Consider the following 13,343-nt stretch of genomic DNA (forward strand, 5'->3'; position numbering starts at 1 on the left):
GCTCTTTGGGTATTTACTTCACTTTTACAAAATCTAGCATCCTGAATGAGCAGTGGGGAATAACTGAAATGATACTACTTTTCCTCAAATTGCGCACTTTCCTGGATATTTCTGTATACCAATTTCTATTTTGTTACAGATCTCCATTACTATATTCTTTCAGTAGGACTGCCTTGCCAATGAGTGCTAGTAAGGCATAATTTCATGTCTTTTCCCTGCAAGTAAACTTTAAAAAGAAGTGAAAGCAAGAGTTTTTGAAGTGTTTCTGCATAGTCTTTAGTTATGCTTATAACTCTTCCATTGGCATATCTCACAAGGGATTTTTTTTAGGTATTTTGAACAGAAAATAAATTTTCAGAATTATAAAGATTAGGGATTACACTTTGTATTTTACAGCTGAGATGTAGACGTCAAGGAAAGGAAAGTCCTTAAGTTAGATTACATGGTGTTGCCTGCTTATTGCATCGACCAGGTGAAATATCAGTTGTGTGTTTTTTGAGAAATTAAATGTAATGAGCATGTATTTGAACCTTCTGTTCCATGCAGATGAGCTTAGCTGTCAAGGACAGGAAAACAGCAGCTGCTCCTAGAGCACACATGGGTGATGGCTAGTTCACTGGACAAGAGGGTTTACCTGGTTTACAGATTCCTACCATAGCCAGGAATAAACATTGTGTTTAAATCACTAATTAGTTGCAAAATCCAACTTAGTTTACTGTGTTTCAGTTAGTGTTCATATTTTAATTTTATAATTGTAAAAATTAGCCTTTTGTATAAAACTGACAACTTTATTTCAGTCTCAAAAGGTAAGGCTAGTTCTACTTTTTTTCACTGCTTTCCTTCTGCTACTTTTTTGGTGATAATAACTTATATTTAATTAAGCATTTACTTCAGCCTGTAGTTGTGTTAGGGACTTACATACATTTTAGTTTCATAACAATGCTAGGAAGGACTGTTTATATTACTCAGAAAACTGAGGCTCAGAGGGGTTATGTAACATGCCCAAAGCAACACAGCTAATAACGGTAGAACAAAAGCTAGCAGCTATCCCCATTTTTAAAGTATTGAACTTAAATCATTTCTGTTGTGTTTTTACATATCAAAATATAGTTCCCTGGTACATTTTTCTTTCTCTTATCTTTTAATTCTTTTCTTTCTTTTGCTTTACATGTTTAAGATAAGCTAGATTAAATTAAATTTAATTTAAATTAAATTTTGCCCTGCATTTTGGATTAATGCCCTTTTTATGTTGCAGTCCTCATTTTAAAGTAGAGGTTTCCCTTAAAGTAAAAAAGATACGCAGAAATGTTGGGAGACCTTGTGGTCAAACTTCATCTCTTTCAGTTGAAGTTTAAGTATGTACTTGTTTCTTCTACACTTGGTGAGGTTTCTTGCAGTGAATCATTATGCCAACCTTGACATGAGCTGCTGCCCTCTGTTGTAATCCTTTGCTGAGATCCATGCTTGCCTTTTTTTAGACCTTGACCTTAAAGCCCACAACCTCAGATGGTGCTTCTTTGTTCCAAGTTGGTAATGTTTTAACTTTTCAGGTAATGAGAGGCTCCTTTGATAGCAGCATCAGTATTAAAGGTTAGAACACATTTTTTGGAGCAGTGACATGAAACCCAAAGCTTTCTAACCTTTGTTAGCCTCTCAGAAATGACATTTATTTGAGGTGAATTTCCTAGGGTGTCAGATCTTCAAAGGACTTAGTAGTGTGTCATAGTCTAAGGGCTACTTTGGTTATTCTTGGTTTTGTTGTTGATTATCTTGAAGATATCCTTAGTGACAGTGTATTATTCCAGTATCATTCAAATTGAATTCATATCTGCATTAGATGCTGTGATCTTATTATTAGTATTTTGCATAGGTTTTCATTAGAAGAAATAAACATAAATAAGTTTTGAGAATTATAATTTATTAATAATCTTTATTTTAAATGAACCTTAATTGATGGTCTTATAAATTGGTACAGTAGTCATGGAAAAAAGCACAGCAATTCATATCAAGAGCCATAAAGTTCTCATACCCTTTATTCTAATAGTTTTGGCAATGAGCATCCTTTTAGTCTGAACCAGAAAAGTAGACTCTCAGAGACTATATATATATATATATATCACTGTGTTTTCTTTCTTATTTCCTCGGTATTTATCTTTTCATGGGCACATTTATTTGTAAAAGTATGTTCTCCAAAATAATGTATGATTTCCAAAACACTTGACACTAAATTACTTTATTACATCCCACTTTATTCCAACTTTGAGCCAGAGCCTTAAAGAACATATTCGCTACGCTGTATTTAGTACCTATTCTATGTCAAATACTGTGTCCTATGTGCTTTATAAATGTAAAATCATTTAATACTAAAAAATAGTGAGATAGAAATTATGATGCCCATTAATGAGAAAACTGATAGTTTAAATTTACTGACCAAGAACATATGAAGGATTTTTAATTTTTTTAAGATTTTATTTATTTATTTATTTACAGAGCTTGAGCAGGGAGAGGGGTAGAAGGAGATGGAGAAACTCCAGCAGACTCCACACTGAATGCATAGCCTGATGTGGGGCTCAGTCTCATAACCTTGAGATCACAACCTGAACCAAAACCAGGAGTCAGATGCTTAAATGACTACACCATCCAGGCGCCCCTGTGCCTTCCATTTTAGAAGTCCATTGTAAATAAAGCATAATTCCCTAACACTGTGAGTGTCCTTTAAGATTTAGGGCAGTCATAAAAATCTGTAGCTAGGAAAAAAGTGGGATATGAAACTATCTGTAATTAGCAAAACATATAATAATTTTCAAGCCTTTAAGATTACCAGTACTCCTTCTCTTGGCAATTTAGATTTGGAACTATACCAAAAGATGCCTTTGTTCCTTGGTAGAGCGGAATTCCAAGCCTGTTAGAGGTGAGAATGACCTGTAGACAGAGATGCTTATTCCAATCCTCAGCTGACTTCTCGGATCACTTTTGTTTCTGTTCCTGCCAGTACAACCTTTAGAAAAATGTACAATCATAAATGTGAAGTTTATGTTTCTTTTTGTAGTATTGGCTATTACTGCCTTCAGAATACTGTGTTTGCTTTTAGGTGCCATACAGGTGTTTAAAGTTAATTGCTTGGATATGAGGAAAAAATAGAGAATGCTTCTTTGGGAAGACTCATCATCATCAATCAATAAATTATTTTGCTGAGTATAGATTTACTTTATAAAATGAGTATAAGCAAACATTCTTTGTTATTAAAAATACACCTTCAATATTGCAAACAGCAAGTCATCGCAGAGATGTAAAATTTGAGCCACTTTATTTAACTAGGGCTTGATTTTGTCTAGATTGTTCTTAAGTGGGAAAGGCAGAAATGATGAGAAATGTGAAAATGTTATCTCTGCATGTTTTCATGTGGGCCAGGAGGATCCTTTAGCTTTCCTTCTTTTTGCCAGAACTAGAATGACTCACTCTTGGTGCCCACATCAATATTGTTTAGTTAATAGTAAAGAGCAGAGATCTGTTCTTCACTCCTGGTGTCATGCAGGTTTTTGTTGCATATGCCCCTTTCCCTGATATCATCCATCTCTGTTTCTGGTCATGATCATTTGACTAAATTCTCCCCCTCTGCCACTAGACTATAACTTCTGTAAAAACAAAGATTGCACGTTTTAACTTCTGTAAAAACAAAAATTGTATTTTTGCTTTGTATGTCTTGAGCCATTGTCACAGTCCCTGGAACAAAGAAGTTGCTTAGTAAAGTTGCTTGATGAATGACTAAGGGTTTTATTTATCCTTATCTTCACATGTACCTAGCATAGCCCTTGATATGTGGTTATTGTTCAGTAAAGGTTTGCTGAGACAAGTTGAAAAAAATCTTTTTAACATGGATAGACTTCCTTGACAGAAATTAACAAATTTTCTAAGTGTGAAAAGATTATACATGATCTTATTATTTCATACTCTTCATTCTTTTTAAACCTGTAACTGATCTAATCTCGCTTCAGAATGATTCAGGCAGGCTTTCATATACCCATTTTACAGAAAGGTTAAGTAATGTATTTATGGTCACAAAGCTAGTAACTGGAGAATTTAGTATTTAACCCAGATTGCATGACTCTACAACCTGTCCTTTCAGCCGCCATACTATTCTAAGCAATGCACAAGCCAGAAAACTTTAGTGCAATGCATAAAAAATAAGCAAATTATATGTCAGTAACCAGAAAGTGGTAGGTAAATAAAAATGGATAAAAATACAGTTTCTTTAAGTAAAAAGAAAAGAGGTAAATATGATTAAATAAATGGAACAATTTTAATATGGCCATGAAAACAAGCTCAAGGCTGCTTGTTCTTACAACATAAATCAGGTGCTTGGGGTAGTCTGAATTTGACTTGAAACTTTTTTTTTTTTTTTTTTATGCCTCTTGTAGGTTTGAGTGGCCGCTTCTTTGTCACTACTCTCCCAGCATTTTTTCAGTAAGTTTAAATAATTTTCTGATTAGAAACTTAAGAACATTAGAAGAAGTTCGAAAACAGTATCAGGAATTCTAAGTTGTTTTCCATAACCATTGCTTATTCAGTTGAACATTTGAAGAGAGTGTGCACTGGTGTGCAGTGAATGATAGCTGGTATAAGAGAAGGGTACCTGGAGTACAACAGGGGAAATCTACATAATGTCAGACAGTGAGTCGGAGGGGTGGGGAGTGTCAAAGAAGATTTCTCTGATAACACAAAAGGCAGGAATTGAGTTAAGCAGACAGTGGAGAAGCCCTTTCCAGATACAGGAGCTGTCATGGAGAAAGCTGGGAGAAAATGAGATACCTTCTGAGGACTGTAACTGGTTTTGGCCCATAGGATGCAGTTGGATCATCTTGGGTGATAAGGCTAGTGAGGCTCAGGTAGTGATGGGGGAAGAGAAAAGGGAAGATACTTAGGAGGTGGGATCACTGGGGCATGTGACTACTTAGCAATAAGGAAGGGAGAGCCTATAATGACTACCAATGGGCCATGTAGAATTCATAAAAGCTATTGAGGAGCCATTAGAATAAGATGAAGTTTGGAAGATAGAGGCCAGGATGGAGAAGAAAGTGAAGTGCCTGTTAATTCCAAGTGGAGAAGTTTAAGTAATAATTTGATTTCAGGATCTCAAGTACAGAAGAAAGATCTTGACTGGAGAGATGTATTGGGGATTCCTCAGCATTGAGGTAGACAAACACTGCAATGTATCTAGGGAGAACATGCACAGTAGGACTAGAAATGGGTCAAGGATAGAACCTGGGATTGACCAACATTAGGACATCTGCAAAGGAAGACAGGGTAGTGAGGAAGTGAGCAGGGGTGGTAGGGGTAATAAGAAGCCAAGGGAGCTCATGTCATAAAAGCCAATGGAAAGGAGAAACGAAGAGATGTTTAGTAGTGGACAGTGCCGATTACAGACCAAGAAAAATGACAGAAAAGTGCTTTATAGATATGGCATTGATGAGCCATTGGAGACCCCCAGTACTAGCAGTTTCTATGGAGTTGTAGAAGCAGAACCACCGATCACAAGAATGCTGAATGAGTAATACATGGGGAGAAAATGGCCAGTGCAGACCTTCCCTCAGGAAGCTGGATTGTGGTGAGAAAGTCAGAGAAAAACTGAGGGACCTGTGAGAATACAAGGTGTTTTGTTAATTGAGGCGGGGCGGTGGGGAGCTTGAATAACATAAATTTGGAAAGCTGGATACAAGTTTTTAAAGCTTGATAACAATTGCTCTTTTGTCACTGTAAGAGAAAAATTGAAATAATTGATCGCAAAAATAATAAAAAGTAACTTGGTAGATTAGACGCTGCCAAGGACTTTGCTTATGGTCCTAAATTGTGCAGTGATAAAAGTAAAATACGTAATGCCTGCAGTTTTGGAATTTCTAATCTGTAATAGATTAATATTTATGCCTAACTATATTTTTTTTCTTCAGTTGAGCCAAGTGAAAATTCAAAGTGAAGGTCACATGTAAAACTAGTATTTGTTTTAATTTTTATTATCTGTAACACTTGTTATTTTAATGGATTTATTCTCCATTTGTTTTTCTAATTTATAGTGCAAAGGATGGGATATTCCGCCGTTACCGTGGCCCAGGAGTCTATGAAGACCTGCAAAATTATATCTTAGAGAAGAAATGGCAATCAGTGGAGCCTCTGACTGGCTGGAAATCCCCAGCTTCTTTGACGTAATTTGTTATTTTTCTTATGACAAAGTATTATTTATAAAATGGGAGATATTAACTTAAACAGCCCATAGACCTTGCAAGTCTAAATTTTTCTTCATATTCAGTTCTGATTACCCAGACTGTACATGACCATGTTTGGCCAATGGTTTTATGACCCACATGTTTCAGCTAGTAGTTACTAGCTGGGAATTAGGTATCCAGATTCAGGTAGGTTACAAAAGCCTTTCCTCCAACTTTTGTACTAAGCCATATTAACTATTTTCTTTTTATAAAATATGATATTGAATAACATTTGCTATTCTTTCTTCTGTTTAAATTATTGATAAGATAGAAGAGTTAACTCTTTCTTGAATTACAGTTTATGAAGGAATTGCTCTTTTATTTATGTGGAAAATAAAACCTATGGTGTCTTTAGCTGCCTAGTAGAACACAGATGAAGGTAACTTTTGTCCGTGAGGTCAAACTGTGTAATTATCGGTGAGGTAGATAAGGCCAAACCATACAAACTTTTTTAACAGTTGATTTTAATTTAGAATGAATTGTCATAATTGTAGTTGTTTATATTAGTATATATAAGAATAGGGAATATCCCTGTTGAAATAGAATCAACGTATGCAACATTTAAGGAATAAATCATCCAGTAGCATTTGTGTAATAGCCAGGAAATGTAGAGCTTACTCTAAAAGCAGCTCACTAGGGTGCCTGGGTGGCTCAGTCATTTAAGCATCTGCCTTGGCTTAGGTCATGATCCTGGGGTTCTGGGATCAAAATCTGTATCGGACTCCCCACCCTCTGCCCCTCACCCTACTTGTGCTCTTTTTATCTTTCAGATAAATAGATAAAATCTTAAAAAAAAAAGCACCTCACCTCTGGTGTTTCATTTTACAAATATTTGAGCACTGGTTTTATGCCAAATGCTGCTCTGGGTGCTAGATATTCAACAAGACAGAGTTGGTCCCTCTGCTCTCTTTAGGTAACTTAAATTAAGGCAGATTAAGGGGAAAAAAAAAAACTAGGGATATGAAGAATCTTAATCTGGGTAACTACTGTTAAAAACAGACAGATCTTTAGTAAGGCAGGAGGCATGGGCCTCTATTGGATGAGAGTTGGAGCACAAGAGAGAACTGAAGGAGAGAATGACCTAGCTGGGTAAAGAGGGTAGGGAGGAGTATTTCCAACAATGGGGATATCACGGCTATAGGCCCCCACTGGGAAAGAGCTCATGGTACTGAAGAGCAGAAAGATGGGTAACATTGAGCACAGAGAAAGGGAGGGGGAGCGGTATACACTAAGAACGAGAGGCAGGCAGGAGCAGGATCATACAGGTCTGCGGCCTTGGTTTGGAACTTGGATGTATCAGTGCATACAATTAGAAGATGACTCTTAGGAGGAGAGGCTGGAGAAGGCACCAGTGGATGAGGTGAGACAATCAGAAGGCTGTTGCACTGTACCTGTTAAAGGTATAGTGAGGAAGAAGAAACAGTAAGCACAGACTACTCTTTGGAGAAGTTTGTGAAGCTGGAGAGCCATGTAAGGTCCAAGAATGCACTTTTTAAAAGAAAGAGAAGGTAGAACATGTTTTCGTGCAGAAGAAAATGATCCCACAGAAAGGGAGAAATTGCTAACGCAGGAAGAGGGATGGCAGAAAGAGCCAAGTCATTAACAAGACCAAAGGGATGGGATCCATGGCACAAGTGGAGGAATTCGGCTGTGGTTAGGGCAGATCTCCTTTCTCTGTCGTAACAGGAGGAGGCGGATCAGGTGTACACCAGGCTCAGATTTGGTGGTGGGAAGATAAGAGAGATCACATGGTGGCTTCTGATTTTGCAGTGATGTACAAGGAGTATTTGTTAGCTGAGCAGGCATGGGAAGGCGGGGAGGGTGTGGAAGGTCTGAAGAGAGGGAAAAGACGTGAGCTATCATCTCAGGTAGAGCCTAAAACAATACAGTATTGAGTGCTCCCTGAAGTTTGTGACTGGAAAGGGAGAGCGATCAGCTGGTCATGTGGTTTTCCCCAGAGACATGCAGCTACCCAAGGTTGGGAGTTTTTGTCAGGTATATACAATGGAGGGAGAAAGGGCCAGAGGGGTTGAATATTTATAACAGAAGAATTGAAATGAAGACTATGAATCTAAGCTTTATGTGAATGAAAGTGAATCCAGGAGAGAGGATAATGTTACAAAAAGTGGAGGGGCAGATCCCTGTGACCTGAGGTTTTTTGGTTTTGGGGTTTTTTTTGTTTTATTTTATTTTTTTGTTTGTTTGTTTTTAAAATAGTTTTCACGCCCAGCATGGAGCCCAACACAGAGCTTGAGCTCATAGCTGTGAGATTGAGACCTGAGCTCCAGACACAACCAACTGAGCCACCTAGGCCCCCCTTGTTTTTTCATAATATACATCACCAGTCGTTCTCCTTTTCTTCATTTATTCATTTTTCTTTTAGGATGTCTGGAATGGCTGGTCTATTTAGTATCTCTGGCAAGATATGGGTGAGTAATCTTAAATATATTTTTTGTGACTATCTTTGCAGACAGGTTTTTAAAGAGTAAAAATGTAGCTTCTAAACAATAGGAAAGTAAACATTTACAAATATTTGTATAATGTCACTTTTCTTCTTAAGCCACACAACTGCTCTCATGTGGGGTCTCCAGTAGAATTGCGTCCCTGTGTAGAAGGGCATAAATTGGAACAAAGACCCATAACTACTGTATCAGTCATATTTTCTTAGATCATGGTGAGTTCCTTTATTAAAGTTGAAAGGGCTTATGTGGTTTAACTTCATCTTATTTTCCCATTGTTAGAATCTCCCTATAGGTCAAAGATTATCTAAGCCTGAAAGTGATTCTGTGCATCAGGGATCTGCAAACTATAGCTTGGGGGCTGGCTACCTGTTTTTATAAGTAAAGTTTTATTGGAACACAGCTATGTTCATTCATTATGATCTAAAATTGCCTTCATGCTATAGTGGTAGTGTTGAGTAGCTCTGACTGAGACCACGTGGCCCACAAGCCCAAGATATTTACTTTCTGGCCCTTTAAGAAGTTTAAATGCCCCTGCTATAAGCAATTTTATCGTTTCACTGAGTCATTTCAGTGAGTTAGAACTGTTATTTAGGTTAAAAATGTTGAACAATTATATAATCTTGAATGTGTTATATAATCTTTTACTTCCCTTTATGTGTAGGGTGGGGTAAATTCTGCCAAATTTAACAAACTTGCTGTGGAATTAAATATATATCCTTAAAGCATTTCAAAAAGTCTTTAGAAGTGAGTCCTTATATTTGTCTTTTCAAGGCTATGATTCTAAGTCATGATGTCCTGCTTGGAACTTAATATTCAAGGAGTTCATGAAGACTCTTCTGTTTCTCATGCACATTGTTATATGTTTAGGGAAATTTAAGAATGGTCTTTTGCGTCCCAGTTTTTCAGTTATATTTTTTTTTTCTGCCTTGTGAGATGGAATACTAACTCCAGTATTTTTTAACCGAAGCTAGGTTTGTCACTTGGATTCGTATTTCTTAAAGTTTGTTAACTGTTTTTTTTTTGGCATTTGTATATGATATTAAACAATATCTGGGATTTCCCCTCTCTTCAGATAGTATGAGTTTCATATTATTTCCTTCTACTGTTTTCTTAACACTGATAAGAAGTTTATTCAGGGCTTGAGAATTATGAATTGCCAATTGGGAATTGAGAGTAAGAATTTTGTCTTTTGCAGTATGTTGACACTAAAGGTTGACAGAGTCATTTATTCTGATAGCCATCTGAGAACCTTGTAGCCTTATAATGTCTAATTCAACAGGATGACCATTATAGGTGGATGTCAGGAATCCTAAGAGTAAGTTCTTAGCATGGAACCTATAATAAGTGCATGTCAAAAGATGAATTTGTACAATGGTTTAAGAAGAGCTTAGATGGAAGTTGGTCGTAACTTTCATGCATTGTTAAAGAGGTATATTTTCAAATATTGTATCCGGGGAGAGAAATAATTGCTTTGACCTCATATAACTTGGCATTTTGTGCCTTGATAAACAAGAGTTTGATAAGGAGTTACAGTTTTTCATTTTATCATGCAAATAATTACAATGTGTGGCACTGTCGCATCAAGGCCAGGAGTGGGTGTTTTATCTTTATACGCACAGTGCGCCAGCCGTAGGCAGCATGTAGATTCTGTGTGTATGCTTCAGACTGCAAAGAAAAGGCAATTTGGAGAATAGAATATGAACCATCTCTGAATAACCAATGAAGATGTTCTTCCTTTTGTTTTTTTAAAGATTTTATTTATTTATTTGAGAGAGAGAGAGCGAGAGAGAGAGAGAGAACCTGAACGGGTTAGTGGGGAGAGACAGTGGGAAGAGAGAAGTAGACTCCCCACTGGACAGGGACAAGACTCGGGCCTTGATCCCAGTACCTTGGGATCATGACCTAAGCTAAGGGCAGATGCTTAGTCAACTGAGCCACCCAGATGCCCCAGTAAAGATGTTCTTTTTAGTGATTGAAAAGTAGAGTATATATGATGTTTATATACATATGTATACTTAGAATGTCTTTGCAGATATCTAAATGGGGAACAAAAGAAGATAGGTTTGGTTTTTTTTTTAAGATTTTATTTATTTATTTGACACAGAGAGATCACAAGTAGGCAGAGAGGCAGGCAGAGAGAGAGGGGGAAGCAGGCTCCCTGATGAGCAGAGAGCTTGATGTGGGACTCAATCCCAGGACCCTGAGATCATGACCTTTGCTGAAGGCAGAGGCTTAACCAACTGAGCCACCCAGGTGCCCCCAAAAGAAGATAGTTTTAGAGGATAAATTGTTAAATGTGAAACACAAACAATTAGATTTTACATTCTATTGAGTCAGTTTTATATCTAGTATTAATACCATATTTTTTCCTTTTTGGTCAGTTTTTGCCTGGAATGTTTTTCCACTTTCAACCTTTTCATTCTTGTTATGTTATAAATGAGTCTTGTAAAATGCATATAGCAAGAAGTAAGTCTTTTAAATGATAAATTTAGTCCATTTATATTTATTGGCCTTAGTAGTGTATTTGCCCTAACTGTAGGTTGTGTGTGTGTGTGTAGCAGGGAGTAATATGACTAAAGGAACATAAGTGGTAGCTTAGTAGATTATTTTGATCTCTCCATGTGTGTGTATTCATTACCTTAAAAAACTGCGAGAGAAATCTGATATCAGCATCTAGCTTCTCCAAACCTCTTGACAACTTTTGTAGTTTCTTCTTTTCTTAGCAACAAGTTTCCAAGCTTCCATGAAATCTCTGGGAAGGGCTCTCACAACCTGTTTCTATAATCTAGATCTTGTCCTCTTACTCACAGGGAATGTGATTTCCAGCCTGGTGAGAACCAATCCTCGGTTGTCTGTCAGGTTTCCACTTCAACTTCGAGGTGCAGTCTTGCCTCATTGCATCTAAAGAACCACTTACGGAGCAAGTCCTCCTAGCTGACTACCCAGCTCACTCAGCGTATTTAGCCAGCCCTTCTCACTTGCCCAGGATTCTTCCATCAATGCTGAATGTATCATTGTGGGGAAAATAATCTGTTTGTAACTCATGTCTAAACAATATAAAACTCCAGTGCAACCATATTAACAGTGAACAAAAGAAACATAGCATGTGGTGAGAGAGAGAGAGGGAAAGAACAAGGCTAGAACCAAATGAGTGTAAGGTCTCCAAGAGAGAAGGTCTAAAGAGCCAAACAAGAAAGAGGGAAAGACCCAGAGTGGCTAATGGCAGTGAGGAAAGGTTACTGATGACCATCCACAATCTCTCTTATCCTACTGTGGTGATGTGGATTCATAAACAGACAGAAGTCAGTGTTTCTTCAGCAAGAGCATCCCCTGGTTGGGTGGCTGGTTAGGCATAATACACCTATAGGGAAAATTGCATGCTATTAAGTGGGGGGAAAGGTAACAAAGCAGTGTTTGTAATGTTATGTTTGTGTGGTATTTCCATGTGTTTACGGGAAAGTGCCTGGAAGGAGATTAATCAGATGTCAACAATAGCTATCTCTGATACTGAAATTATGGCTATAGCTAAATCTCTTATCTTTGTCTGTATTAATTTTTTTTTCTGTAATGAAAAAGATAAAGTAAAAACAAGAGTAATATCTATAAGATGAGCCTACTGAACTAGTCCTTAAAGTCCTTGAGTTTCTGCTGTAGGAGTAAAGCCAGCTTGCTGGGTCTGGCATTCTGGAAATAAGAGCTTGTCCTCAGGATGTCAGAATTGCTTGGTGAGGAGACACCCACACAGCTGAGTTCCCATGAACTCAGGGGTTTTGTTGTATTTTGCATTTGGCTTCCTTAACTCTACACCAACCTCCCATATGTTCTTGCTTGACTAAATTCTTGAGGTGAAGAATTTCCTAGGACCGTGTTACAAGCCAGATTCTGCAAGCTTCCTGCTGTCACCTGGAATCCAAGTGATCCTTAGTAGGTAATTTGTACCACAATGTGGGGGAAAGGTGGATAATCTCATATGTTCTATCCAGCACTAAAATTCAGATTGTCTTTCCAATCCAGTCGTGATAGTATTCACTGATGTGTTTTAATTTTTATATAAACTTGTAGAAATCACTGCCACTTTAGCTCTAACACCCATCCTCATATATAGTCTTGACATTTGCCTACCTCATAAGAGTCACTGGTGGCTGGAAGACAGCTCAAGGAGTTTCTCAAAGGTGGATAGACATCTTCTAGATGTCTAGAATAGTAGCAATATCAAATTTCTTTGAAATTCAGCTTAAAAGAAGTTACTCATCTTAATGAAAAATGTTAATGATCTAAAGGATAGTACAAGGTGAGGCAAATGCCATGAAAGCAGTGCACACATTGAACTTGTCGAGCACTGTCACTGAGTCTGGTGCCACTGTCAGGGTTCGGAATCTTGGGGCTGACATGTTGTTTGTGGCCCCTGTTTGGAGAGACTTTCCAGCCTTTCTGTCTTCTCATCTTTTTTCACAGTTGGCTACAATGGTGTAGGGAAGTATTATCTTTCTCTCTTCCAGAGAGACAACTCATTATTCTCCACCTTTTGTGTGTATCTCTGAGCTCATGAGTTTTCCCTGCTATAAACTGTTGTCACCAGAACATTTTGAGTGCTTAGCATAGAATCTGGCACCTAATCAGTACT

General features: G+C 37.5%; 1 protein-coding gene across 1 annotated transcript in view; it reads left to right on the plus strand.

The window, feature by feature from the left end:
• LOC132008178 (thioredoxin-related transmembrane protein 4-like) overlaps nucleotides 1–13,343 on the plus strand; it is a 42,643-nt gene that overhangs the window by 15,229 nt on the left and 14,071 nt on the right. Inside the window, exons 3-5 of the mRNA XM_059386599.1 lie at nucleotides 4,419–4,464; nucleotides 6,069–6,197; nucleotides 8,641–8,686. Of these exons, the coding sequence (XP_059242582.1) occupies nucleotides 4,419–4,464; nucleotides 6,069–6,197; nucleotides 8,641–8,686 (221 nt within the window). The remainder of the gene's footprint in view (nucleotides 1–4,418; nucleotides 4,465–6,068; nucleotides 6,198–8,640; nucleotides 8,687–13,343) is intronic.

Source organism: Mustela nigripes, unplaced genomic scaffold, assembly GCF_022355385.1.
Source record: "Mustela nigripes isolate SB6536 unplaced genomic scaffold, MUSNIG.SB6536 HiC_scaffold_75, whole genome shotgun sequence".
Taxonomy (NCBI): Eukaryota; Metazoa; Chordata; class Mammalia; order Carnivora; family Mustelidae; genus Mustela; species Mustela nigripes.